A 26,194-nucleotide genomic window follows, 5' to 3' on the forward strand; every position below is an offset into this window, starting at 1 on the left:
CTAATGGGGTAATCTACAGAAAGGGTGCATTCAAAAGGAAATGGGGATGGTGCAAGCCCATCATGTTCCCTCGAGGGTGATAGCAAGGAGTAAATCCAGAAAACCATGGATGATCAGAGATATTCAGGATACGATGAGAAGGAAAATCAGTGCAGGCATTAATGAAGTACAGAAAGCGTGGGGTGGAACTTAAGAAAGCAATTAAGAGAGCAAAGCAGGGATATGAGAAAGCTCTGGCTGGTAAAAGTAGGGAAAATCCCAAAATATTCTATTAGGATATCATTGGGAAGAGGAAAACCAGAGAAGGAGTAGGGCCCATTTGGAACCAAGAGGACAAAGAGTGGATGAGCCAGAGGATAATGGTAAAGTGTTGAATGAATACTTCACCCAAGAGAATAAGGATGAAGGTCTGGAATTCAGGGACAGACTGTGAGATCCTTGGACAAATTGACATAGGGAAGGACAAGATAGTGGAAGTGTTGGCTTAAAAGTGATTAAGTCTCCAGGTCCGGATGAATTGTGTTCCAGGCTGCTGTGGAAGGTGAGGGAGGAGATTGCAGGGGCAATTAAATTTTTAATTCCTCTATGGTCACTGGGGAAGTGCCAGAGGACTGGAGAACAACTAATGTGGTTCTGCTATTTAAGAAGGTTGTAGGAGTAAGCTAGGGAAGTACAGACCAGTGAGTTTCACATCAGTGGTAGGGAAACTATTGAAGAAAATTCTAAAGGAGAGAATCTATCCCTACTTGAAGAGGCAAGGTTTGATCAGGGATAGTTAGCAATGGCTTCGTCAGAGGGAGGTCATGCCTAATAAATGTGATTGAATCTTTTGAGGAGGTGACCTGGTGTGCAGATGAGGATAGTGCAGTTGATGTAGTTTATATGGATTTCAGCAAAGCCTTTGACAAGGTCCCACTTGGGAGACTTATAAAGAAGGCAAATACACATGGGATACAGTGGATTCAAAATTGGCTCGATTGTAGGAGACAAAGGGTGATGACAGAAGACTGCTTTGGTGATTGGAAGCCAGTGTCCAGTGGTATATCACGGGGATCTGTGCTGGGTCCCATATTATTCGTCATTTATATAAATGACACAGATGACTAATTGGGGGTAGGATTAGTAAGTTTGCAGTTGACACAAAGATTGGCTGTGAGGCTAAATGACTTGGGCGACAAGAAGATATAGATGGCATGGTCAAATGGGTAGATAATTGGCAGAGAGAATTTAACCGTGAAAAATGTGAGGTGATACACTTTGGAAAGTAATTTGACAAGGAAGTATTCAGTGAACAACATGAGACTAGGAAGTTCTGTGGAACAAAGGGACCTTGGCGTGTTTGTCCACAGATCTCTGAAGGCAGAAGGGCAGGTTAGTAGGGTGGTGAAAAAGGCATATGGGTCACTTGCTTTTATCAATCGAGGCAGAGATTACAAAAGCGGGCCAGTCATGTTGGAGTTGTGTAGAACTTTGGTGAAGCCACAGCCTGTAAACATAACAGAGTGCCAGCAAATAAGATCCCCATCAAGAAAATTTATAAAAAGACAGAATGGAGGTCTCTTTATCTGAATGCAGGCACTGTTAGTAACAAGGACCATGCTGGGACCAGTCTTCCAGTGAACCGCATATCTGGAACATCCACAGTATTTTGCACTCATTCCTGTGATTGTTGTATTAAAGGAAAAGATATTGTCACCATCAATAGTATTGATTCCTCCCAAATGCTACATTTGTAACAGCCAAATAGTCTGTTTGATTCAGACTAGCATCTATTATTAAACATTAGATTAACAGATGGGGCATACATTCTCTTTAGACTGAGGGTTTTAAACTGAATAGTGGGAGAAAGAGAAAACATCTGGAAAGGCGTGGTAAATCAGTTAGTAGAGAAAGGCAAGAGAGAAAGGTATTAATATGGGAAATGATAAACAGACTGTGACAGGAACGGAGAGAAAATACAAATCAAAGAGTAAATCAGCAAATAAGCCTAGAAGTTACAAAAATAATAAAAGGACAAAACTAAAGGCTCCCTATCTGAATGCGCGCTATCAATTCATCCATTTGAAACAACATGAATGAACTGATAGCGTGAATAGAAATAAATGAGATGTGAAATTTATCACAATGACGTGGCTACAGATTGGGAGCTGAGTTTTGAAAACCACATTTAGAAAGGACAGGAAGTGAGGAAGAGGTTCTGCTGAATGAGAAATGATCAGGTGAGTACTAACTTGTGGGAGTGGAGCACCAGCTCCTTGACTTTAACCATGTGGCAGGTTAAAGGAAGAAATAATGGAAGCCAATGAGAAAGATGTAGTGATAATTATGGGAGATTTTAATCTACCAATAGACTTGAAAAATCAGGTGGGCCTCGGTAGCCTCGATGAGGAATTAATGGAATATTTTCAGGATAGTTTCTTCAAACAGCACATTCAATCAGAAACCAGGATATACCAAACTAGAAACTGTGCAAAGAGATAGAATTAATTGATGACCTCACCATGAAGCCACCCATAGGTAACAGTGATCATAACATGTTTACTCCCTTAAACATTCAGTTTAAAGGAACAAAAAGTGGGACGAAGACTAGTTTTTTAAAACTTAACAATTATGACGGCATTAAAGAATTTTCTGTTTGGTTCCTAATTAGCCCCACGTTTTACTATTTATTTGCCTATAGAAGACTTTTGGGTTCCTTTTTATATTAATTGCCAATCTTTTCTCATACTTTACTTCAATTCTTTGCTTTTAATTTCTCTCTGAACTTTCCATGTTCAGTCTCAGTTGTATTCTCCATCTGACACCTGTTATGTGACCAATGTAACTAATTCATCTCAATTTCCACCTCTTTAGTCATTTTGAAAGTTCTAGATTTGTTTGCCCCGCCTTTCCACTTCATGGGAAGGTACCTTGACTGTGCCTGAATTATCTCTAGTTTAAAGGCAGCCCATTGTTCAGTTACAGTTTCTCCTGACAACCTTTGATTCCAATTTATCCGGGAAAGATCCTTTCTTACTCCATTGAAGTTAGATTTCCCTGGTTCATTATTCTTACTCTGCATTGTTTCATGCCCTTTTCCACAGACATCTTTAACCTTACGATACAATGATCACTATTCCCTAAATGTTTTCCCACTGACCCCTGATCCATTTGACCCAGCTCATTCCCAAGAAATGGCTCCTTTCTCTTGGACTGGACACATTCTGCTGTAGAAAATTCTCCTGAACACACTCTAGGAACGCTTCCTCCTCTCTGCCCTTTACACTACTGTGGTGTGCCTCAGGGATCTGTTTTGGGGCCACTGCTGTTTGTAATTTTTATTAATGATCTGGATGAGGGTATAATTGGGTGGATTAGTAAATTTGCTGATGACACCAAAGTCGGAGGTGTGGTAGATGGTGAGGAAGGGTGTCATAGTTTACAGAGAGACTTGACAAGTTGCAGAGCTGGGCCGAGAGGTGGCGGATGGAGTTTAATGCGGAAAAGTGTGAGGTAATTCACTTTGGCAGGAATAACAGATGTGTAGAGTATAGGGCTAATGGTAGGACTCTGAATAGTGTTGATGAACAGAGGGATCTAGGTGTATGTGTACATAGATCCCTGAAAGTTGGGAATCAAGTAGATAAGGTTGTTAGGAAGGCATACGGTGTCTTGGCGTTTATTGGTAGGGGGATTGAATTTAGGAGCTGCAGCGTCATGTTGCAACTGTACAAAACTCTGGTGTGGGCGCACTTGGAGTATTGTGTGCAGTTCTGGTCTCCACATTATAGGAAGGATGTGGAGGCTTTGGAGAGGGTGCAGAGGAGGTTTACCAGGATGTTGCCTGGTATGGAGGGGAGGTCCTATGAGGAGAGACTGAGGGATTTGAGGTTGTTTTCGTTAGAAGGAAGGCGGCTAAGAGGGGATCTTATTGAAACATATAAGATGATTAGAGGTTTAGATAGGGTGGACAGTGATAACCTTTTTCCTCGGATGGAGAAAGCTAGCACGAGGGGACATAGCTTTAAATTAAGGGGTGGTAGATATAGGATGGATGTCAGAGGTAGGTTCTTTACCCAGAGGGTGGTGAGGGATTGGAATGCCCTGCCTACTGCAGTTGTAAATGAGCCTAGTTTGGGGGCGTTTAAGAGATCCGTGGATAGGTTTATGGATGGAAAGGGATTGGTTTAGATTAGAGGGTCATTGCTTTTTAATTGGTTGGCGCAACATCGTGGGCCGAAGGGCCTGTTCTGCGCTGTTATGTTCTATGTTCTATGTACGGTCTATAATTGGACAATTAAAGGCTCCCATTATAAATACTGTATCATTCTTGCACTTTCCTGTATGTCTTTCCCACTAGTTGGTGATCTATAGATTACATTGAGCAATATAATTGCACCTTTTTGTTCCTTATCTGTAGCCAAATAGATTCTGTCCTTGAATCTATCCTCTCTCTCTAACACTGCAATGATCTCCTTAGTCAATCCTACCACCCTTTCTTTCCTATTTTTCAGGAACACCTATATCGAGGAATATTGAATACCCAGTTAGACCCTTCTTGGAGCCAGGCCTCTGTTATCACCACAACAACATATTTCATGGGTTACATGCACCTGGAACTCACCAATCTTATTTAACACACTTTGCACATTCACATACATGCACAGGAACCCAGATTTAGATTTGATTACTTTTCCCTCGTGCTGAACCCAATTAATACCTCACTATTTACTACTCTGGTGCTACCCATCTCCTATTTTTTTTGTGCACTTTGGTGTTCTAGGGGGTTATACCCACACCCCTGGCAAATTAATTTAAACTCTCTCCAAACTTAAAGACATCTCATCGCTACTTTCTGATTTATCAGCTCCTCTGTTCATTTCAACCTTTTCAAAGTCCTGTAGGTCTCAGCCCTTCATCTAAAAAAATGTAAACATGTTCAAATGATTTAGACCATTCAAAACATTATGTTCTTTGATTCTTAATGTGAAGTCTGGAATTCAAACTTCTTGTCACAATCCATCAATTAATTGGCAGTACCCTAAAGCGGAGGCCCGGGTCAAGCTCAGGCCCAGGCCTGAGTAGGTGTTTGGATCCAGGCAAATCCTTTGTTTAAGCTTCCTTTTGGCAAGGCACTGCTGTTCAAAATCTAATCCCCACCAGCTCTTGGGATCAATCAGCTATTGATCAGAAAATGATCAGGGTGTTTTGTCTGACATTATTTCCACAGATGGAGCCACAGGCCTCGAGAAGAGAAACAAGACCTGGGCAGTTCACAAAGAAAGAGGTAAAAGCATGTTCACAAATGTGTGTCTGTGCATGTTTGTATGTTACATGTGCATGCGCGTAAGGCACGTGTAAGCTTCACAGGAAAGTCGTGTGCCATTTGGATTAGCTAGGCATGGATGCTAACAGCCTCAGTGTAGGCCTCAGTGTGGCCTGCACTGGGTAGCCAGCGTTTGGTTTGCTAAATTAGACAGGATAAAGCATTCCTTCATAATGTTTGTGAGGATAAATAAAGGGATTTACAAGACTGTTTCCAGGAATGAGAAACTTCAGTTATGAGGATCGATTGGAGCTGTTGCTCAAAATTGTGAGGGGGGCTGGACAGGGTGGATGAGGGGGTAAACGTTCCCCCTCATAACAGGATCAGGAATGAAAGGGAACAGATTTAAAGTGATTTCCAAGACAAACAAACGTGATGTTAGAAAAATATTTTTACTGAGCGGCTGGGATCTGGAATGCACAGCCTGAGAATGTGGTGGAGCCAGGTTCAACTGAGCGTTCGAGAGGACGTCAGATGAACAGAAATAATGTGCAGGAGTACGGGGGAAATTCATGATGCTCATTTGGAGAAGCAATGCTGACGTGATGGGCCAAACGATTTCTGCACCGTAACGATTCTGTGAAATACACGATGTGACAAAAATCATGCTAAAAATAGACTTCTTATTCTTGCTGCCCAAATTACAGTTGTGGTTGGAGTGTTCCTTTTATCACCTTGCTGCTGTTTTCAAATGATTCTTTCCTTCAAGGTTGCATTCAGAGAAACAACTGCATAATTTTTAGGAGTTGATTGAAACACACAGTTCAGCTTTGATAAGGATTGCTCAGTGGCCATTTATCAATCCTTCATCATCTTTCTCCTGGTGCTTTGCTCCCACAGTAAAAAGTCTGATTGTGACTTAGATTGTGAGGAAGGGTGTCATAGTCTGCAGGGAGACTTAGATAGGTTGCAGAGCTGGGCCGAGAGGTGGCGGATGGAATTTAATGCGGAGAAGTGTGAGGTAATTCACTTTGGTAGGAGCAACAGATGTGTCGAGTATAGGGCTAACGGGAGGACTTTGAATAGTGTGGATGAACAGAGGGATCTAGGTGTGTGTGTACATAGATCCCTGAAAGTTGGGAATCAAGTAGATAAGGTTGTCAAGAAGGCGTACGGTGTCTTGGCGTTTATTGGTAGGGGGATTGAATTTAGGAGTCGCAGTGTAATGTTGCAACTGTACACTACTCTAGTGCGGCCGCACTTGGAGTACTGTGTGCAGTTCTGGTCCCCACATTACAGGAAGGATGTGGAGGCGTTGGAGAGGGTGCAGAGGAGGTTTACTAGGATGTTGCCTGGTATGGTGGGGAGGTCCTATGAGGAGAGACTGAGGGATCTAGGGTTGTTTTCGTTGGGAAGAAGGCGGCTAAGAGGGGATCTTATTGAAACATATAAGATGATTAGAGGTTTAGATAGGGTGGATAGTGATAGCCTTTTTCCTCGGATGGAGAAAGCTAGCACGAGGGGGCATGACTTTAAATTAAGGGGGGGTAGCTACAGGACGGATGTCAGGGGTAGGTTCTTTACCCAGCGGGTGGTGAGGGATTGGAATGCCCTGCCTGCTGCAGTTGTAGATGCGTCTAGTTTGGGGGCGTTTAAGAGATCTCTGGATAGGTTTATGGATGAAAAGGGATTGGTATAGGCTAGTGGGTCATTGTTTTTGTAACTGGTCGGCGCAACATCGTGGGCCGAAGGGCCTGTTCTGCGCTGTAATGTTCTATGTTCTATGTTCTAACACCAGGTTTTAGTCCAACCGATTTATTTGATAGTAAACTCACTAGCTTTTGGGTTAGTCCCTTCGTCAGGTGAATGGAGAGTTCTGGCCTCAGACAGAGCATATAAAGCACAGACAGTTTACAGATTACTGATTAGAATGCAAATCTTTACACCTAACCTGCTGTTCAACTCTTAAAGTGGCTGACAATGTGTGTGGAAGGAGCACTGATCACAGGTTAAAGAGATGTGTATTGTCTCCAGACAGCACAGTGAGTGAGGTTTTGCACACCCAGGCAAGTCACGGGGGTTACAGATAGTGCGACATGAACCCAAGATCCCTGTTGAGACCCTGTTGAGCTTTGCTCCCAAACATACCCTATATATTGTCCACTGTTCTCTGAAGCGATGGACACTTGCAGTTGAGGTGGAAGTTGGCCTGGTTGTGGCTCACTCTTTCCGTGCCCTGGAGCTTTGATATGACTCTCAGCATGCACACAATTCATCATACATTGCTTGATTAACTGTTCGATTTATTGTCACGTGTATTGGGATATGGTGAAGTGTGTTGTTTCTTACGCATTATAGGGGCAAAACATGCCGCTTATGAAGTACATAGAGGAAAAGGATCAGGTGCAGAATATAGTGTTACAGTTACAGGTAGGGTGAAGAGAAAGATTAGCTTAATATATGATAGGTCCATTCAAAAGTCTCATGACAGCAAGGAAGAAGCAGTTCTTGAGTCGGTTGGTACATGTTTTCAGATTTCTGTATCTTTTTCCTGATGGAAGAAAGTGGAAGAGAGTATGTCCGGGGTGTGTGAGGCACTTGGTCATGCCTGAGGCAGCAGGAAGTGTAGATGGAGTCAATAGATGGAAGACTGGTTTGCGTGATGGACTGGGCTTCATTCACGACCCTTTGTAGCTTCTTGTGGTCTTGGTCAGAGCAGGAGGAGTACTAAACTATGATACATCCAGATAGGATGCTTTCTCTGGTGCATTTGTAAAAAATGTTGAGAGCCATAGTGGACATGCTGAATTTCTATAGCCTCCTGAGAAAGTATAGGCATTGGTGGGCTTTCTTAACTATAGCATCGGCATGCAGGGACCATGTTGGTGACCTGAACATATAAAAAGTTGAAGCTCTCAACTATCTCCACTTCATCACCACTGATGTAACAGGGGCACGTCCTTCACTACGTTTCCTGAATTCGATGACAATCTCCTTCATTTTGTTGACACTGAGGGAGAGATTATTGTTGTACCCGTTCACCAGATTCTCTATCTCTTTCCTGTACTCTGTCTCATTGTTGTTTGAGATCCGACCCACTATGATGGTGTCATCAGCAATCTTGAAAATGGAGTTGGAGCAGAATTTGGCCACCCAGTTGTAGGTGTGTAAGGAGTACGGTAAAGGGGCTGAGAACACAACCTTGTGGGGCAACAATGTTAAGGATAATCATGGAGAAGGTGTTACATATCCTTACTGATTGTGGGTTAAGAAGTCTAGGATCCAGCTGCAGGGGGAGGAGCCGAGGCCCAGACATGGAGTTTGAGATGGTTTTTTGCTGGAATTATGGTGTTTAAAGCTGAGCTATAGGCAATAAATAGGAGCCTGGTGGTAGTGTAATCTAATGCTGGTTCGAGTCAGCGTTGTCATTAGGGCTTTTATAATAAGTTGAATCACAACATGATGGTACATTGCTGTCTCACAGCTCAGGGACCTGGGTTCAATTCCCGGCTTGTCTGTGTGGAGTTTGCACATTCTCCCCATGTCTGCATGGGTTTTCCTCCGGGTGCTCCGGTTTTCTCCCACAGCCCAAGGAAACGCGGGTTAGATTGATAGGCCATGTTAAATTGCCCATAGTGTCCCAGGATGTGTAGGTTAGGGGATTAGCGGGGTAAATCTGTGAGGTTGTGGGGATACGGTCTAGGGTGGGATGTGGATTCAATGGGCTGAATGTGTCTGACATTAAAAAACAGATGGTGCCGGAGCGAGGCGACTTCTTACAAGCTGTCCACAGCATACCCTCTAATGATTTTCCAGACAAGTACGCCACACTCCAAGTGACATGCTCCATCAGGTCCTCAAATGTGAATTGAGTGTGTAGATCAAGCATTAGATAGGAGGAGACCATTTGGCCTCCATACCATGGTCTGTTCCACCATTCAAAGAGACCATGGTGTTCTGCAACCTTAACCGCATATACCCGTCTTTGCGCCATATTCATTAGGCCAATAGGACCTGGATGTTGGGGTAGGCCATTCAGCCCTTTGAGCTTATTCCATCAGTCAGTAAGATCATGGCTGATCTGGTTGTATCTCAAGTCCATTTCCCATCTGTCCCCACCCCCCCAACCCTCCTAACCCTCGACTCCCTTCTCTACTAAAAATCTATCCAACTCTGCCTAATGCCCCAGCCTCTGCTGCTTTCAGGGGAAGAGAATTCCACACAAGTGACCCTTTGAGAGAAAAAACATTCTCCTGATCTCTGTCTTGAAGGGGAGATTTCTTATTCTTAAACTGTATGCATTAGCACTCATCTTGTACAAGAATGCAAACATCCTCCCAGTACCTAGCCTATTCAATCCATTCTGGATCTTATATGTTTTAATAAGATTATCTCTTATTCTTTTAAATTCAATGGGTATAGGTTCAACCTGCTTAACATTTCTTCAAAAGATAAGCCCCTCATAAAGAGGAAACTATTTCTGCATCAAGAGTTTTTTCTCTTGTACACCTTGGAGGGAAAGTTGTGCCAAACATGTAGGGACATGTTCGGCACAACTTTGTAGTCCGAAGGGCCTGTATTGTGCTGCAGTTTTTCTATGTTTTTCTACGTACCTTCAAAATCTGGCTCGCTTTAAAATCGAGAAAGTTGCCTGGTACGGTGGGAAGGTCTTATGAGGAAAGGGTGGGGGACTTGAGGTTGTTTTCGTTAGAGAGAAGAAGGTTAAGAGGTCACCTAATTGAGGCATACAACATGATCAGAGGATTAGATAGGGTGGGTAGTGAGAGCCTTTTTCCTCAGGTGGTGATGGCTAACACGAGGGGACGTAGCTTTAAATTAAGGGGTGGTAATTATAGGACGGATGTCAGAGGTAGGTTCTTTACTCAGAGGGTAGTAAGGGCGTGGAATGCCCTGCCTGCAGCAGTTGTGGACTCGCCAACTTTAAGGGCGTTCAAATGGTCAGTGGATAGGCATATGGATAACATTGGAATAGTTTAGGTTAGAGGGTCATTAGAATTGTTCCACTGGTCGGCGCAACATCGAGGGCCGAAGGGCCTGTACTGTGCTGTAATGTTCTATGTTCTATGCCTATTCTTCAAACTGGCTCTCGTGTTCCTGACGGATTTGTAGCCTCAGTCGTGTCACTTTCTGTGTGATGAACAGAAGAATTTGTGAAGCTGTGCAATGTACAAATAAGATGTCAGCTGTGATGTAGTGTTAGCACTATTACCACTGAATAACTGATCCAAGTCCTACTCCAGAGGCTTCTTTGTATAGTCTAGCCTAACACTCCTGGCCAAGGGTATGCAGCAATAGTGACCGTGCTGTCTTTTTGATGCGATATTTAACCAAGTGTTTTCAGGTAGGTGGAGAAGATCCCCTGGCACAATTTCAAAAAAATGTAGGGACGTTCTCCTCGATATCTTGGCCAACATTAATCCCTCAACCAACCTCAACAGATAATCTGGACATGTATCACATTGCAATGTGTAGCTTATTTGCCATGTTTCCCCATGTTGCAACAGTGACAACTCCCCAAACGTATTTAATTGTCTGTGCAGGAATATTCTGAGGATGTGAAAAGCTCTTTAAAATGAAAGTCCTTCTTCTGTAGTGTTCAGGAAGTGATAGATCATCATCTGTTATCAGCTCATGTTCTAGATCAGCACTGGTGTTCCTTATCAGTATGTGGGAAATGAAGAAAAATTTTATGGTTTTCAGCATTTATAAAATCTGTGGACTTTTTTTATTGTTCATCAGATGTGAACGTCGCATTTTCAAGGGTGGTGAGCCACCTTCTTGGACCACTGCATAGTAGGGAAATATTGCTGCGTGGTAGGGAAGTTGTTGGAGAAGATTGTTAGAGATAGGATCGATACACATTTAGAACTGACTAGTCTCATTAGATATAGACAACATGGTTTTGTACGAGGGAGGTCAGGCCTCACAAATTTGGTTGAGTTTTTTGAGGAGGTGACAAAAATGATTGACGAGGGAAGGGCTGTGGATGTCGTCTATATGGATTTAGTAAAGCTTTTGACAAGGTCCCTAATGGCAAATTGGTGCAAAAGGTTAAATCTCACGGGATCAAAGGTGAAATAGCTAGATGGCTACAGAACTAGCTTGGCCATAGAAGTCATGATGTGGAGACGCCAGCGTTGGACTGGGGTAAACACTAGTGTTGTGAGACTTCTTACTTGGCCACAGGAGACAGAGGGTAGCAGTGGAGGGATCTTTTTCTGATTGGAGGTCTGTGACTAGTGATATTCCGCAGGGCTCTGTACTGGGACCTCTGTTGTTTGTGATATATATAAATGATATGGAAGAAGATGTAGCTGGTGTGATCAGTAAGTTTGCGGACGACACGAAGATTGCTGGAGTTGCGGATAGCGATGAACATTGTCAGAGAATACAGCAGGATATAGATAGGCTGGAAAATTGGGCAGACACAGTAAAAAGTCTGACAATACCAGGTTTAAGTCCAACCGATTTATTTGATAGTAAATTCTAAAGAATTCTAAAATTCTAAAGAATTCTAATCAGTAATCTGTAAACTGTCTGTGCTTTATATGCTCTGTCTGAGGCCAGAACTCTCCATTCACCTGACGAAGAGGGTAACCTGGAAAGCTAGTGAATTTACTATCAAATAAATCGGTTGGACTTAAACCTGGTGTTGTCAGACTTTTTACTGTGTTTACCCCAGTCCAACGCCGGCATATCCACATCAAAATTGGACAGAGACATGGCAGATGGAATTTAATCCAGATAAATGCAAAGTGATGCATTTTGGTGGATCTAATGTAGGGGGGAGCTACACAATAAGTGGCAGAACCATCAGGAGTATAGACACACAGAGGGACCTGGGTGTGTAAGTCCCCAGATCCTTAAAAGGTGGCAGCAGAGGTGGAAAGGGTGGTGAAGAAGGCATATGGCATGCTTGCCTTTATTGGATGGGCATAGAGTATAAAAGTTGTCGTGATGTTGCAGTTATATAGAATGTTGGTTAGGCCGCATCGAAATCCTACATCCAGTTCTGGTTGCCACACTACCAGAAGGCCATGGAGGCTTTGGAGAGAGTACAGAAAAGGTTAACCAGGGTGTTACCTGGTATGGAGGGTCTTAGCTATAAGGAGAGACTGAGTAAACTAGGATTGTTCTCCCTGGAAAGAGGGAGGTTGAGGGGCGACCTAATAGAAGATTATAAAATTATGAAGGGCATAGATAGGGTGAACAGTGGGAAGCTTTTTCCCAGGTCAGAAATGACAAACACAAGGGGTCACAAGTTCAAGATAAGGGGGGCAAGATTCAATACGGATATGCAGGGACGTATTTTACACAGAGGGTGGCGGGGGCTTGGAATTCACTATCAAGCAAGGTGGTTGAGGCAGACACGCTGGGATCATTTAAGACTTATCTAGATAGCCACATGAACAGACTGGGAATAGAGGGATACAAAGGGATGGTCTAGTTAGGAACACATGATCGGTGCAGGCTTGGAGGGCTGTTTTGTTCTTTGTTCTTTTGTTCTTTGTTCTTTACGTGGTGTAGTTAGATCACAGAGCTGTTAGGGAACCAGAAATTTGGAACCACAAATAGTTAAGGAACAGTGATATATTTTCAATGACAACAGTGTGTGGCTTGGAGGGAAATATGTTCTCATGTATCTGCTGCTCTTGTTTTTCTAGAATGCGCATTGATAGAGGTCGCAGATTTGGGAGGAGCCTTAGCAAGTTGCTGCAGAGCCTTGGAATGCTGGTGACGGAGGAAGTGAATGTTTACGTGGTGGAATGGGGTTGCTTTGTTCTGAATGGTGCCGAGATTCTCGAGTGTTTTTGGAGTTGCGTTCATCCAGGCAAAGTGGAGTGCATTCCAGCACATTCCTGAGTTGTGCCTTCTAGATGATGGACAGGCTTTGGGGAGTCAGAATTCCAGGTGTCTGACCTGTTCTTATAACCACAGTATTTATGTGGCTGGTTTAGTTCAGTTTGTGGTCAATGGAAAGCACTAAGGGTGTTGAGAGTGGGTGACTCAGGAATGTAATGTTAAATATCAAGGGGAAATGACCCTCCCGTTATTGCCTGGCACTCGTGTGGCATGAACGTCAGTTGAACAGGGTGGTAGACACATAACTGGAATATGACACAGGAGATTCCTGCATTCCTCCTTCTCTGATGAAAACATTCCTGACCTTTCTGCACCAGCTTCACAAGGCTTACAAACTCACTGTAAACCTCAGCTGTCAAACTCTCCCCATCAAAGCTGTATTCTGGGCTGCGTTATGCTATGAGCTATGAGGAGAGGCTGAATAAACTAGGCTTGTACTCGTTGGAGTTTAGAAGAATGAGGGGAGATCTCATTGAGACGTATAAGATGATGAATGGGATGGATAGGATAGAGGTGGAGAGACTCTTCCCGCTCAGAAAGGACAGTAGGACTAGGGGGCACAGTCTCAAGATAAAGGGGGGGGCGGTTTAGAACGGAGTTGAGGAAGAACTTCTTCACTCAAAGGGTGGTGAATCTCTGGAATTCTCTGCCTGTTGAAGTGGTGGAGGCTACCTCGCTAAATATTTTTAAGACGCGGGTTGATGGGTTTTTGATAGGCGAGGGGATTAAGGGTTATGGGGAGAAAGCGGGAAAGTGGGACTGATCCACTTCAGATCAGCCATGATCTTATTGAATGGCGGGGCAGGCTCGAAGGGCTAGATGGCCTACTCCTGCTCCTATTTCTTATGTTCTTATGTTCTTATGTTATGATCATTGCAGTTTACACGCAGGAAGTTAGGTTGTGATGCTTACACGAAATATTTCTTTTTAATAACTGATTCAGTGAGAGTCATAACGAGCACTATGGTTTCCATGTTAAAGTCATTATCATCCATAATTCCTGCTTACAATATCATTCGTTCCAAACTTTGATAAAACTGCTGAGCCGAAGGGATTGGAGCTCAAATACCACGGAGCTGAGTGGCTGGTTCTGTTTGTGTTTTCTATATTCTCTGTGCAGTTCTACAGAAAACGGATGCAAACCTCCTCTCACCCTGCCAGACCTGGGACATATTGTATCGTCAACCACTATTCCGACTCCTTAGCTGTCAGTGGGCTACAGAAAGGTGACCCGAGGCAGCTCAATGGAACAGACCACCGAACTGTTTTCCACCGTGCTTTCACATTTCGTCCCACCACCAGTTAACGATTTGACTCAACTTTCCGTCTTAAACTGGGCTCAGTAACGACTTAATCTCACAGTGAACGAGTCATAGCAGGCTGTGATGCGCACAGTTGCAGGGTTTACATTGCTTACTCTGTAGCAATGCGAAGCAGTTTCCTCAGGAGTGCCTTTGGGTGTGAAATATTTCATTAAACGGCTCGTCTGTTTGTTCACAGCTCCAACGTCTCAGCCTTTGACTCAGAAGCCACATCGGGCCCATGTAGCACCAGCTCAATGGCAGATCCTGTTTACAATCTACTCTCTAAAGTTAGACTCAAGTAATCACTCCTGCGTACAGGAATAGACACCTCACAGTTTCATCTTTAGAATGTAGCTAACGTCACCTTGTCATTCTCAGGTGTATGTTTAATTACCTATTCTGCACTCACAGTTACTCGTAACACACCATTTCCAGATGCTTGGTTACTATTTTGATGCTTTAATATCACTACTGGCATTATTGCTGAGATTAACAAGAAAATTGGAATTAGGTCATTGCCAGGGGCCTGGAGGTTTGTAAATATTACACCCTTCTCCAAAAAAGGAGACACCATAAGACATAGGAGCAGAATGAGGCCACTCGGCTCATCGAGTCTGCTCCCCCATTCAATCATAGCTGATTTTTTTTCTCACCCCCATTCTCCTGCCTTTTCCCCATATCCCCTAATCCCCTTATTAATCAGGAACCTATCTATCTCTGTCTTAAAGACACTCAGTGACCCGGCCTCCTCTGCGGCAAAGAGTTCCACACATTCCCCACTCTCTGGCTGAAGAAATTCCTCCTCATCTCTGTTTTAAAGGATTGTCCCTTTAGCCCGAGGTTGTGCTCTCTGGTTCTAGTTTCTCCTACTAATGGAAACGTCCTCTCCACGTCCACTCTATCTGAGCCTCGCAGTATTCTGTAAGTTTCAATAAGATCCCTCTCATCCTTCTGAACTCCAACGAATACAGATAGAACCCTCAACTGTTCCTCGTCCAACAAGCTCTTCATTCCAGGGATCATTCTTGTATTCTGTAAGTTTCAATAAGATCCCCCTCATCCTTCTGAACTCCAACGAGTACAGATAGAACCCTCAACTGTTTCTTGTCCAACAAGCTCTTCATTCCAGGGATCATTCTTGTGAACCTCCTCCGGACCATTTCCAAGACCAGCACATCCTTCCTTAGATATAGGTCCAAACCTATTCACAATACTCTAAATGGGGTCTGACCAGAGCCTTGTACAACCTCAGAAGTACATCCCTGCTCTTGTATTTTAGCCCTCTCATGAATGTGAAGGGGAGAAGGATAAACTAGGTAATTACAGGCCAATCGGTTTAATGGCAGCGCTGCTTGAGCTTTTAGAAACTTTAATCCAAGAGAAAATTAATAACTGATTGGCCATGGATTAATTAAAGCCACACAGATTAGAAGGAACCATTGTGGAGGGCGATTCTCCCAAAGCTGGGAGACATCAACAGAGGCCATATACTGGGTTCCTGCTGGGTGCCAGGGCTCCTGCACATCTCTGGAGTTCTGGTGTCATTAGCTCCGTGCCAGAAATCAGTGCAGAGCTGAATAAATGATTCAAATGGCGATTTGTCTATTATTGGTGGGCCTGGGACTGAGGTCAATGGTCCCACCACCCTCTCCCTCCCTCTACCAGGAGTGTTTCACTCAGTAGGGTTTACAGAAGCCCCCCCACTAGTAGGAAGCAGGTGGCCCGACCCCACTGGAGTAAAGGGGGGGGCCAAGAAAGCCCCTCCGGGTGGTCAGGGGTAAGAGGAGGTGCCCCCAGGCATTGCCAGATCAGCAGTGCCAGTTTGACCCACTGGCACTGCCTCCAAGGGGCAAAGTGGCAATTCCCAGAGGGCACCTTGGGACTGCACACTGGGCAGTGCCAGGGAAACGGGGGGTGGGGGGGGGGCCATAATGGGGGCAGGGCCTGTTTGGTGGGGAAGGGGGTCCTGCTTCAACTCTGCATAGGGATCCATGGCAGAGGGAAGGAAGGTCTGAACAGGGTGGGCAGAGGGAGCGGGTGGTGGGATCGGCCTGCCTCGGGGGAGGGGGGGGGGGTGGAGGTCGGGGGGGGGGGTGGATTGGAGGGGCAGTTTTTCAGGAGGTCGCAGGGCTGGCCAGTGAACGGGAGGCTGGCCCTGGTGTGAGGCTGCTCTGCATGTGGCGATCCCAGCACTGACAGTTCAGCACACGCGCAGTGGCCCACTCAGCACTGTGCTGCCGGCTTCTCCAGCGGGAGTGGGCCCCACCCACTGATTCTCAGGTTGATTCACACGAGTGCATTGTGCGGTGCGCACAGTGTGGGAGATTCATTTTGAAAACCCTGCTGACGAAAACAGCGTGATTTACTCCAGTTTTTACACAAACCTGGCAGTTCAATTTTTTTTGCGAGAATCCCGTGTTTGGTTAAATTGATTGAGTTTTTTTGACAAGGGCTGCAGCTGTATAGGGCATTGGTGAGGCCGCAGCTGGAGTACTGTGTGCAGTTTTGGGCGCCGCACCTGCGCAAAGATATTTTGGCCTTGGAGGGAGTGCAGAGAAGGTTTACTAGGCTGATACCGGAGTTGAGGGGGTTGAGCTATGAGGAGAGGCTGAATAAACTGGGCTTGTACTCGTTAGAGTTTAGAAGAATGAGGGGAGATCTCATTGAGACGTATAAGATGATGAATGGGATGGATAGGATAGAGGTGGAGAGACTCTTCCCGCTCAAAAAAGACAGTAGGACTAGGGGGCACAGCCTCAAGATAAAGGGGAGGCGGTTTAGAACGGAGTTGAGGAGGAACTTCTTCACTCACAGGGTGGTGAATCTCTGGAATTCTCTGCCCGTTGAAGTGGTGGAGGCTGCCTCGCTAAATATTTTTAAGACGCGGGTTGATGGGTTTTTGATAAGAGAGGGGATTAAGGGTTATGGGGAGAGGGCGGGAATGTGGAACTGAGCCACGACAGATCAGCCATGATCTTATTGAATGGCGGGGCAGGCTCGAAGGGCTAGATGGCCTACTCCTGCTCCTATTTCTTATGTTCTTACGTTCTTATGTAATGGAGTGGGTGGAGGAGGACAGTACATTTGATGTGATGTACGTGAACTTTCAGAAGGCATTTGGTAAGGTTTCACATATTGAAGCCCATAGACGGGATAAGAAGGGCAATAGCAAAAAGAAATAAAATTGACAAAAAACAGGGAATTGGTCGGTGCAACATCGTGGGCCGAAGGGCCTGTTCTGCGCTGTAATGTTCTATGTTCTATGTTCTATGGTGTTCCCCAAAGTTCAATGTTAAGATCACTATATCGTACAAGCATAAAGTTTAAAGTTTATTTATTTATTAGTCACAAGTAGGCTTACGTTCACACTGCAATGAAGTTACTGTGAAAATCCCCTAGTCGCCACACTCCAACGCCTGTTCAGGTACTGAGGGAGAATTTAGCGTGGCTAATTCACCTAACCTGCATATCTTTGGAGTGTGGGAGGAAAGCGGAGCACCCGGAGGAAACCCACGCAGACACGGGGAGAACGTGCAAACTCCACACAGACCCAAGCGGGAATCGTCCCAGGTCCCTGGCGCTATGAGGCAGCAGTGCTAACCCACTGTGCTACCATGTCGCCCCCATTGAAGCATATAAGAACATAAGAACTCGGAGCAGGAATAGACAATTCAGCTGTTTAAGCTTGCTCTGCTGTTCAATATGATCATGACTGATCTCATCACAGCCACTTCCTGCCTACTCCCCGTAACCCGTAATCCTATACTAATTACAATCCTATCTTTCTCCATATGAAATAGACCATTCAGCCCCTCGAGTATGTTCTGTCATTCAATAAGATCATGGCTGATCTGTTTGTGTTTGTAATTCCACATTCCCGTCCACCGGAAAACCTTTGATTCCCTTGCTTATCTACTTCTGCCTTAATGACCCAGACTCCACCCTCTTCTGAGGCAGAGTGTTCCAAAGTCACACAATCCTCTGAAAGAGAAGAATACTCCTCATCTCTTTCCTAAAAGGGAAAACCTTAATTTTAAAACGGTGCCCCTTCTGAGCTCACCCACAAGAGCAAACATCTTTCCAAGGTCACCTTGTCAATACCATTTAGGATCTTGCATTTGTCAATCAAGTCACTCTTCACTCTTCTGAACTCCAACGGAAACAAGCCCAGTTTGTCTAAACTTCCCTCACAGGACAGGTATTCATCCTTTGAATTGTCTCTAACACATTTACATCCTCTCTTAAATAAGGAGATCAAAGTTTCATGTAGTATTCAAGACGTAGTCTCATCAATGCCCTGTGTAACTGAAGTATGTTTCTTTTGAAGGGACCATTTTAAACTTTAACTTTGATTACAGTGTCGATTGTTTATAGCCGGCAGCATCATCTTCCTTCTGCTCATGCAAACATGGTTGTCATGTGTATGTCATGGGTGGAGCTGGGCTTACAGGGAGAAGACATGTAAGCAGTTGCAGTTTGACTTTGAAAAGGAGCAGTAGCTCTTTTCCTCCCTTTATCCTTCTGAAAATTATAGTCTGGGATCTGCTAGAAAATAGAAATGTCTCTCCAGTGGTCTGAAAAAGGCAAGAGGTGTTTTTTTCTCTCTCTCTCTCTGGAGGCTGCTGTCTGAGAGTCAGAATCCCTCTGTATCTCTGTCCAGAGGGGTTAAAATGCTCAGGACTGAGAATTCACGTCAGCCTGTGTGTTTTGCTGACTGAATATGAAGAGGAATTTATGTCTTTAAGGATTTTGCTTAAATTGGAACCAATAGAGATTGTTAGCAGTTAAAAATTCTTTTAGTTATATTTTAAATAAAGTTTGTTTTAATAAAAGCTTCCTAAGTGAGTCAATGGAATCACACCTGGAATGAAACATTGAAGAGGGAATTAAATGATTACTTGAGTTGAACGATGTACAGAGATACAGGGCAAAGTCAGGTGAATCGCACTTATGCTCATTTAGAGAGCTGGTGCAGATACAATGGGCTGAATGGCCTCTTTCTGCACTTTAACTATTCTGTGATTATGTGAAGTTTTTCTAATAATTTTTCTCCATTGATAGTATTTACTTTAGGTTCCTCACTATTATTAGTTCATTGCTCATCCGCTTTTTCCAATAAGTAATTTATATCTTTTACGTGAAGACAGGCACAAAATATTTGTTCAACGACTCTGCCATTTTCTTATTCTCCTCGATAATTTCTCCCATCCCAGCCTCTAACATTTAGCTACTCTCTTCCTTTTTATACCCTCGTTAAAGCTCTTCTGCTCTGTCTGTATATTCTTGGCTAGTTTACTCTTATTCTATCTTTTCCATTTCTCTCAACTGTTTGGTTGTCCTTAGTTGGCTTAGAAACAGCAATTGTTCAGAAAACATTTTAGGAAAAGTTAAAGGTCCAGTTTTTGAGTGTGGATTCGTGATTGGTGAGTGAATGAGTGAGTGAGCAAGTGAGTGAGTAGGTGGTTGGGTGATGTCAGTAAAGCGTGTGTGGTTGAATGAATGACATGTGTAGGCGGGTGACCTAGGAAGTGAGTGAGGTGGGTAAATGGGTGGGTGAGCAGGTAGTCTGGTCAGGCACGTAGTCAGGTGGTTGGGTATAGTTGGGTGGTTCGGAGAGGCGGGGGAGTTGATTGTAGAGGTTAAATGTGGAGTTACCTCGATAATAGATCAAATTTTAACATTTCTAACTGTCAGGGTAAGTTGACTGTATCTGTCTATGGAGGGTCCAAGGCAGCAAAGGATTGCCATCACAAACTTAAACCTCCTGGGCAATTTCCATGTCAGACCTTGTGTTAGGATTCTCACAGGATCGTAGAGCGCAATTTCCATCATACATACAATTTCCAGTGATCTGGAGATCATATGTTTTGGGCTAATGTATCACTGAGCCATAGATCCTTCTCGTTGAATTTTTATTATTCAATGGAATTTATTTTTGTCGAACATTTTGAATTGTTTCTTTTAAGCATTTTCCATATTTTGTTTAGAACATAGAACATAGAACATTACAGCGCAGTACAGGCCCTTCACCCCTCAATGTTGTGCCGACCAGTGGAACCAATCTAATGACCCTCTAACCTAAACTATTCCAATGTTATCCATATGCCTATCCACTGACCATTTGAACGCCCTTAAAGTTGGCGAGTCCACAACTGCTGCAGGCAGGGCATTCCACACCCTTACTACCCTCTGAGTAAAGAACCTATCTCTGACATCCATCCTATAATTACCACCCCTTAATTTAAAGCTATGTCCCCTCGTGTTAGCCATCACCATCCGAGGAAAAAGGCTCTCACTGTCCACTCTATCTAACCCTCTGATCATCTTGTATGCCTCAATTAGGTCACCTCGTAACCTTCTTCTCTCCAATGAAAATAACCTCAAGTCCCTCAGCCTTTCCTCATAAGACCTTCCCACCATACCAGGCAACATCCTGGTAAACCTCCTCTGCACCCTTTCCAATGCCTCCACATCTTTCTTATAATGCGGTGACCAGAACTGTACGCAACACTCCAAGTGCGGCCGCATCAGAGTTTTGTACAGTTGCAACAAGTAAACAGATTTACTGCTGTACTTTTTAGTCCATTTATACAATCAATCTGAGCCAGCACTCCTCTCTAAACGATGTAATTGGCTTTGTTTAAGATTCTTTTTTGCGATTGTAGTGTGTCATTCTCAAATTATAATGGCATTTGTTCATATTATGATCAGTTTTTCCCAGAGGACCTTTCCCTGTGGGATAACATATTTAACCTGCCTCATTGTGCCCACAAGATTTAGAATAGCTTTATCCCTAGTTGCTTCCACAATGTATTATTCCAGGAAAATGTTGTGAGAGCTGTCTACAACTTCATTTCCCAGACTACCTCTACCAATTTGATTGGTCCAATCTATCCGAAGATTAAAGACTCCCAGATTGTGATATTAGTCCTGGTTAAGTGGCCACATTAGCCATGGGCACAATTCCTATAATGGTCGCTAAATTTCGCAAGATGCCGAAAATATGATTCTTGACAGCGAGATTTCAGTTTGCGATCTTCCTGGCCCCTCTCTGATGACACGATCAGGTTCCTGCCCAGGAAGGGGGTTGGCAGTTGGTGACCAGTGGAGTGCCGCAGGGATCGGTGCTGGGGCTTCAACTGTTCACCATTATACATAGATGATCTGGAGGAGGGGACCAAGTGTAGGGTAACAAAATTTGCTGATGACACAAAGATGAGTGGGAAAACGAATTGCGTGGAGGGTGTGGAAAGTCTGCAGAGAGATTTGGATAGGCTGAGTGAGTGGGCGAGGACCTGGCAGATGGAGTATAATATTAGCAAATGTGAGGTTCTCCACTTTGGAAGGAATAGTAGTAAAATGGACTATTATTTGAATGGTGAAAAATTACAACATGTTACTGTGCAGAGGGACCTGGGGGTCCTTGTGCATGAATCACAAAAACCAGAGATGAGGGCTTATGAGGAGAGATTGAGTAGACTGGGTCTGTACTCATTGGAGTTTAGAAGGCTGAGGGAGGGATCTTATAGAGACATATAAGACAGAGTAGAAGTAGAGAGATTATTTCCACTTAGAAAGGAAACAAGATCTAGAGGGCACTGCCTCAAACTAAGGGGGGTCAATTTAGAACAGAGTTGAGGAACATAGAACATAGAACATTACAGGGCAGTTTAGATCAGAGTTGAGGAGGAACTTCTTCTCTCAGAGGTTAGTGAATCTTTGGAATTCTCTGCCCGTTGAAGTGGTGGAGGCTACCTCGTTAAATGTGTTTAAGTCACGGGTAGATAGATTTCTGATCGATAAGGGAATTAAGGGTTATGGGGAGCAGACGGGTAAGTGGAACTGAACCATTATCAGATCAGCCATGATCTTATTGAATGGCGGGGCAGGCTCGGGGGGCTGGATGGCCCACTCCTGCTCCTATTTCTTATGCTCTTAAGTTCTTATATTAACTGTTTGCACCGTTCGCTCCCTGCAGCACTACATCCAAGGCCAAACCTCAGCTTTCATTGAGAGGGCTGGCAGACCTAATGCCTCTGGACACCAGGACCAAGGGGTTTGCCTGTCCCCAGGGTAGACAGTTCCTGGATTAACGGTCCCATTGGAATGCCCCACTCCTTTCCCAAAGCCCACCTCTCTGTCCAAATATGAACATTTGGGTGCGACAAGGAAACCCCAGCCCCTCCTGAAAGAGGTTTCAGTGGGCCCACATGCAAGGCAGGAAGGCGAGAGATGGCTTCACCTTGACCTGGTTCCAGGAGGGCCAGGATTAGGGAGGACACTTGGGTGTGTTAGGAATTCAGACTAGAATCCCAAATGACATTAGGAAGCCAGACTAGACCCCAACAATTTTTCTATTTTGACATAAATATGAGGATCGGATGCTTTACCCTGGGAGTAAATCTACCGTCAAAGTAGGGATCTTTTATAGTTAAACTTTTTTTAATAATGCAGTTTAAATATAACTCTAACAAATTAAGCAGCTTAACCATTAACAGTTAAACAGTATTTAAAACTGAAAGGAAACAACTCAAATTCTAACGTTTCACTGTTTCAAAAATACACTTTAAATATAGTTAGCAACCATAAATATACTTGCAATAAGGAGTGTACACAATCTGGAGGCTTTCAGAGAGGTTTTGAGTTTCAGAGCAGCATGTAGCCTCCTTTTTTTAAACAAAGCCCACCCAGAAATTTAAAGCTGTTCTCTGTTACAAACCTACCCCTCCCATTAACCATATTATCACATGACCCTGCCAATCACCTTATCAAACAGCCACATTCCATTCCTTTAATCAAAAACTCCAACGGACCTTTCTTGGAAACAAAAGCCCATTAGCTCTATCTTAGTAATGGCTGAAACTCAAAATTAAGGAATTGGTAAAGACTTGGCTAAAATGAGTAATTATCTTGATTTCCTGGCATCTGAGCAGCATTCCCCCAAACATACCGACTGCCTGTAAAAGAAAAAGCAGAATTTCAAAACATTCCCTGCAACGTAAAATATATCAGTAGCACACTATCGTCACAGGTGATCGTGACAGGTACGATGGGAATAGCCCATTTACTCATTGTAACCAGCTCTAGCACACGTGTGTTAACAAGTCAGACTAATTCTTCTTCAACCTTGAGATGAATTGGATAATGCACTACTCTTGTTCTGAGACTTTTTGGTTGACTTTTGGGCTTTATCTTGAGCTTCTCTTGAACTCCTTTCATTAAGCCAAGTGTGTCTTCGAATATAATCTTGTACTTATCCACAAGGTGTGTAGATCTGTTTTGAAATTGACTTGTCTATTGACAGCACTCCAGTTAAACTTTATCTTCTCCAACCATGATCCCCCAGATAGTAGACTTGCTGTGTTATGAGCTGACATTGAGAAGCAGATACGCATGTCTAATAGAGGAGAGATTGTGACACTTCCCACCATTCCTGTAACTCATTTCATCACACGGTGCAACTGAAACTCAAAATTAAGGAATTGGTAAAGACCAGTGATTCTAGACGGGTGGCACGGTAGCACAGTGGGTTAGCACTGCTGCTTCACAGCTCCAGGGTCCTGGGTTCGATTCCCGAGTTGGGTCACTGTCTGTGTGGAGTTTGCACATTCTCCTTGTGGGTTTCCTCCAGGTGCTCCGGTTTCCTTCCACGGTCCAAAGATGTGCGGGTTAGGTTGATTGGCTGTGCTAAAATTGTCCTGAGATGTGTAGGTTAGAGGAATTAGTGGGTAAATATGTAGGGATTTGGGGGTAGAGCCTGGGTGGGATTGTGGTCAGTGCAGACTTGATGGGCCAAATGGCCTCTCCCTGTGCTGTAGGGTTTCCGTGATTCTATAGACATGAAAACGTTTTGCAATTCACTCAGTTACGACAGGGACCAGATGGCCCAATAGATTGGACCCTGTCACTTCATCGTTATGTTTGAGGAGATGAAATCCTGCCCTCTCCAATCGAACCCAGTTCCCAGCATAAGTGCTGTCCTATTGAAAGGCATGGGGAAATACAATGGATGTAGTGCACATGGACCTTTGGAAAATCTTTGAGAAGGAACCAGATTGGAGAACTGTTACAGGGAAGAAATTAAAGGGAGGATAACAAACCGGATGAAAAATTAGCTGGATGTGAGAAAATAGAGATAGGAGTTATTGGGCATTTCCTTAAAATGTTTGGAAGTAGATAATGTTCTGTGCTCAGGTCTGCCCACAAGGTGCACACATGATTTGAGTTTAAGTTTAAAGGAAAGGCATTGATATTTGCAGATGACCCCTGGATATAGTTAATTCTTTAGATGATCAAAGCAATCTGCAAAGGGTTTTTGGTGAGATGGGGGAATGAGCAAAAAAGTGGAAGGTGTTGGGAACTTGAGGTGACACAACTTTGGGTTAAAAAATGTAATTGTATCCTAACTAGAATTAGGCTTTGTGCTGGGGGGAGCAGTGGGGGGGAGCTGAAGGTGCAGTGTGGGGTGGGATTGGGATTTGAAGGTCCAAATCGACAAGAAAGGCAAGAAATTGCACTTGTCAGCATCCATCTTGTGAGTTCTTTGATGGCCCTTTACCCTCCTAAACAGACACCACTCCAAGAACATAGAACATAGAACCCTACAGTTCAGAAAGAGGCCTTTCGGTCCATTGAGTCTGCACCGAACACAATCCCACCCAGGCCCTACCCCCATATATTATACTCACTAATCCCTCTAACCTACACATCTCTGGACACTAAGGGGCAACTTCTTAGCACAGCCAATCAACCTAACCCGCACATCTTTGGACTGTGGGAGGAAACTGGAGTACCCGGAGGAAACCCATGCAGACATGAGGAGAATGTGCAAACTCCACACAGACAGTGACCCGAGCCGGGAATCAAACCCAGGACCCTGGAGCTGTGAAGCAGCAGTGCTAACCACTGTGCTACCGTGCCACAAGAGTGTACACACTTGTGGGGTGGGAGATGTTGGACAACAAACTAGTGCACAGTGAACGGCCGCTGAAATATACAGAGCAGGACAATCATGATGTCAGTGAGCTGATGCCAGCTGTGTTGTTTTGGAGCTGAATGCTCCAGCTAACATTCTGTCCTAACCTCTTACAGCTGAACATACATTCAACAGCAGGATGGCTCCCTATCACTTTTCCATAAATTCAATCCAGATTTCTCCAATTATACAATTATTCCAATTGTAAATATTATTAATCTCCTCGGTAAGATAACAGCTCTTTGAATAGCGAAGTCAAAGAAGTCATTTATTTTTCAAAAATGTTAAGTTCCTAATTATACAAAATGTAAGAAAGTGAAGCGACAACTATACGTAACAGAAAAAAAACAGACTTCTATGATTTTTGAAGAAAATGTAAACTTCTTGCACCCTTCTGCAGTAATTCTGATCAGAAACTTATCTCAGGGTCTTCCAGAGTGGAGCATTCCTCACTCAAGGGTATTTATCGTTCCCAGCAGCCCTTGGCCAATCGGCAGCACAGTGGCACAGTGGTCAGCACTGCTGCCTCACAGCATCAGGTTCAATTCCAGCCTCAGGTCACTCTCTGTGTGGAGTCTGCAAATTCTCCCCGTGTCTGCGTGGGTTTCCTCCGGATGCTCTGGTTTCCTCCCACCGTTCGAAAGACGAGCTGTTTAGGTGCATTGGCCGTACTAAATTCTGCCTCAGTGTACCCGAACAGGGGCTGGAGTGTGGCGACCAGGGGAATTTGACAGTAATTTCATTGCAGTGTTAATGTGAGCCTACTTGTGGCATTAATAAATAAAC

General features: G+C 44.1%; 1 protein-coding gene across 3 annotated transcripts in view; it reads left to right on the forward strand.

The window, feature by feature from the left end:
• The window catches only part of unc13d (unc-13 homolog D (C. elegans)), a 161,131-nt gene that overhangs the window by 23,432 nt on the left and 111,505 nt on the right, over nt 1-26,194 (forward strand). For 2 of the 3 annotated variants that reach the window (XM_080209138.1, XM_080209139.1), the window contains exon 3: nt 5,210-5,266. The exons of the other annotated variant lie outside the window; for it this stretch is intronic. In XM_080209138.1, coding sequence (XP_080065264.1) covers nt 5,210-5,266 — 57 coding nt within the window. The remainder of the gene's footprint in view (nt 1-5,209; nt 5,267-26,194) is intronic. 3 annotated transcript variants of the gene reach the window in all.

The sequence above is a fragment of the Carcharhinus amblyrhynchos genome, chromosome 21 (assembly GCF_965287045.1).
Source record: "Carcharhinus amblyrhynchos chromosome 21, sCarAmb.v2.hapA, whole genome shotgun sequence".
In the NCBI taxonomy this organism is placed as follows: Eukaryota; Metazoa; Chordata; class Chondrichthyes; order Carcharhiniformes; family Carcharhinidae; genus Carcharhinus; species Carcharhinus amblyrhynchos.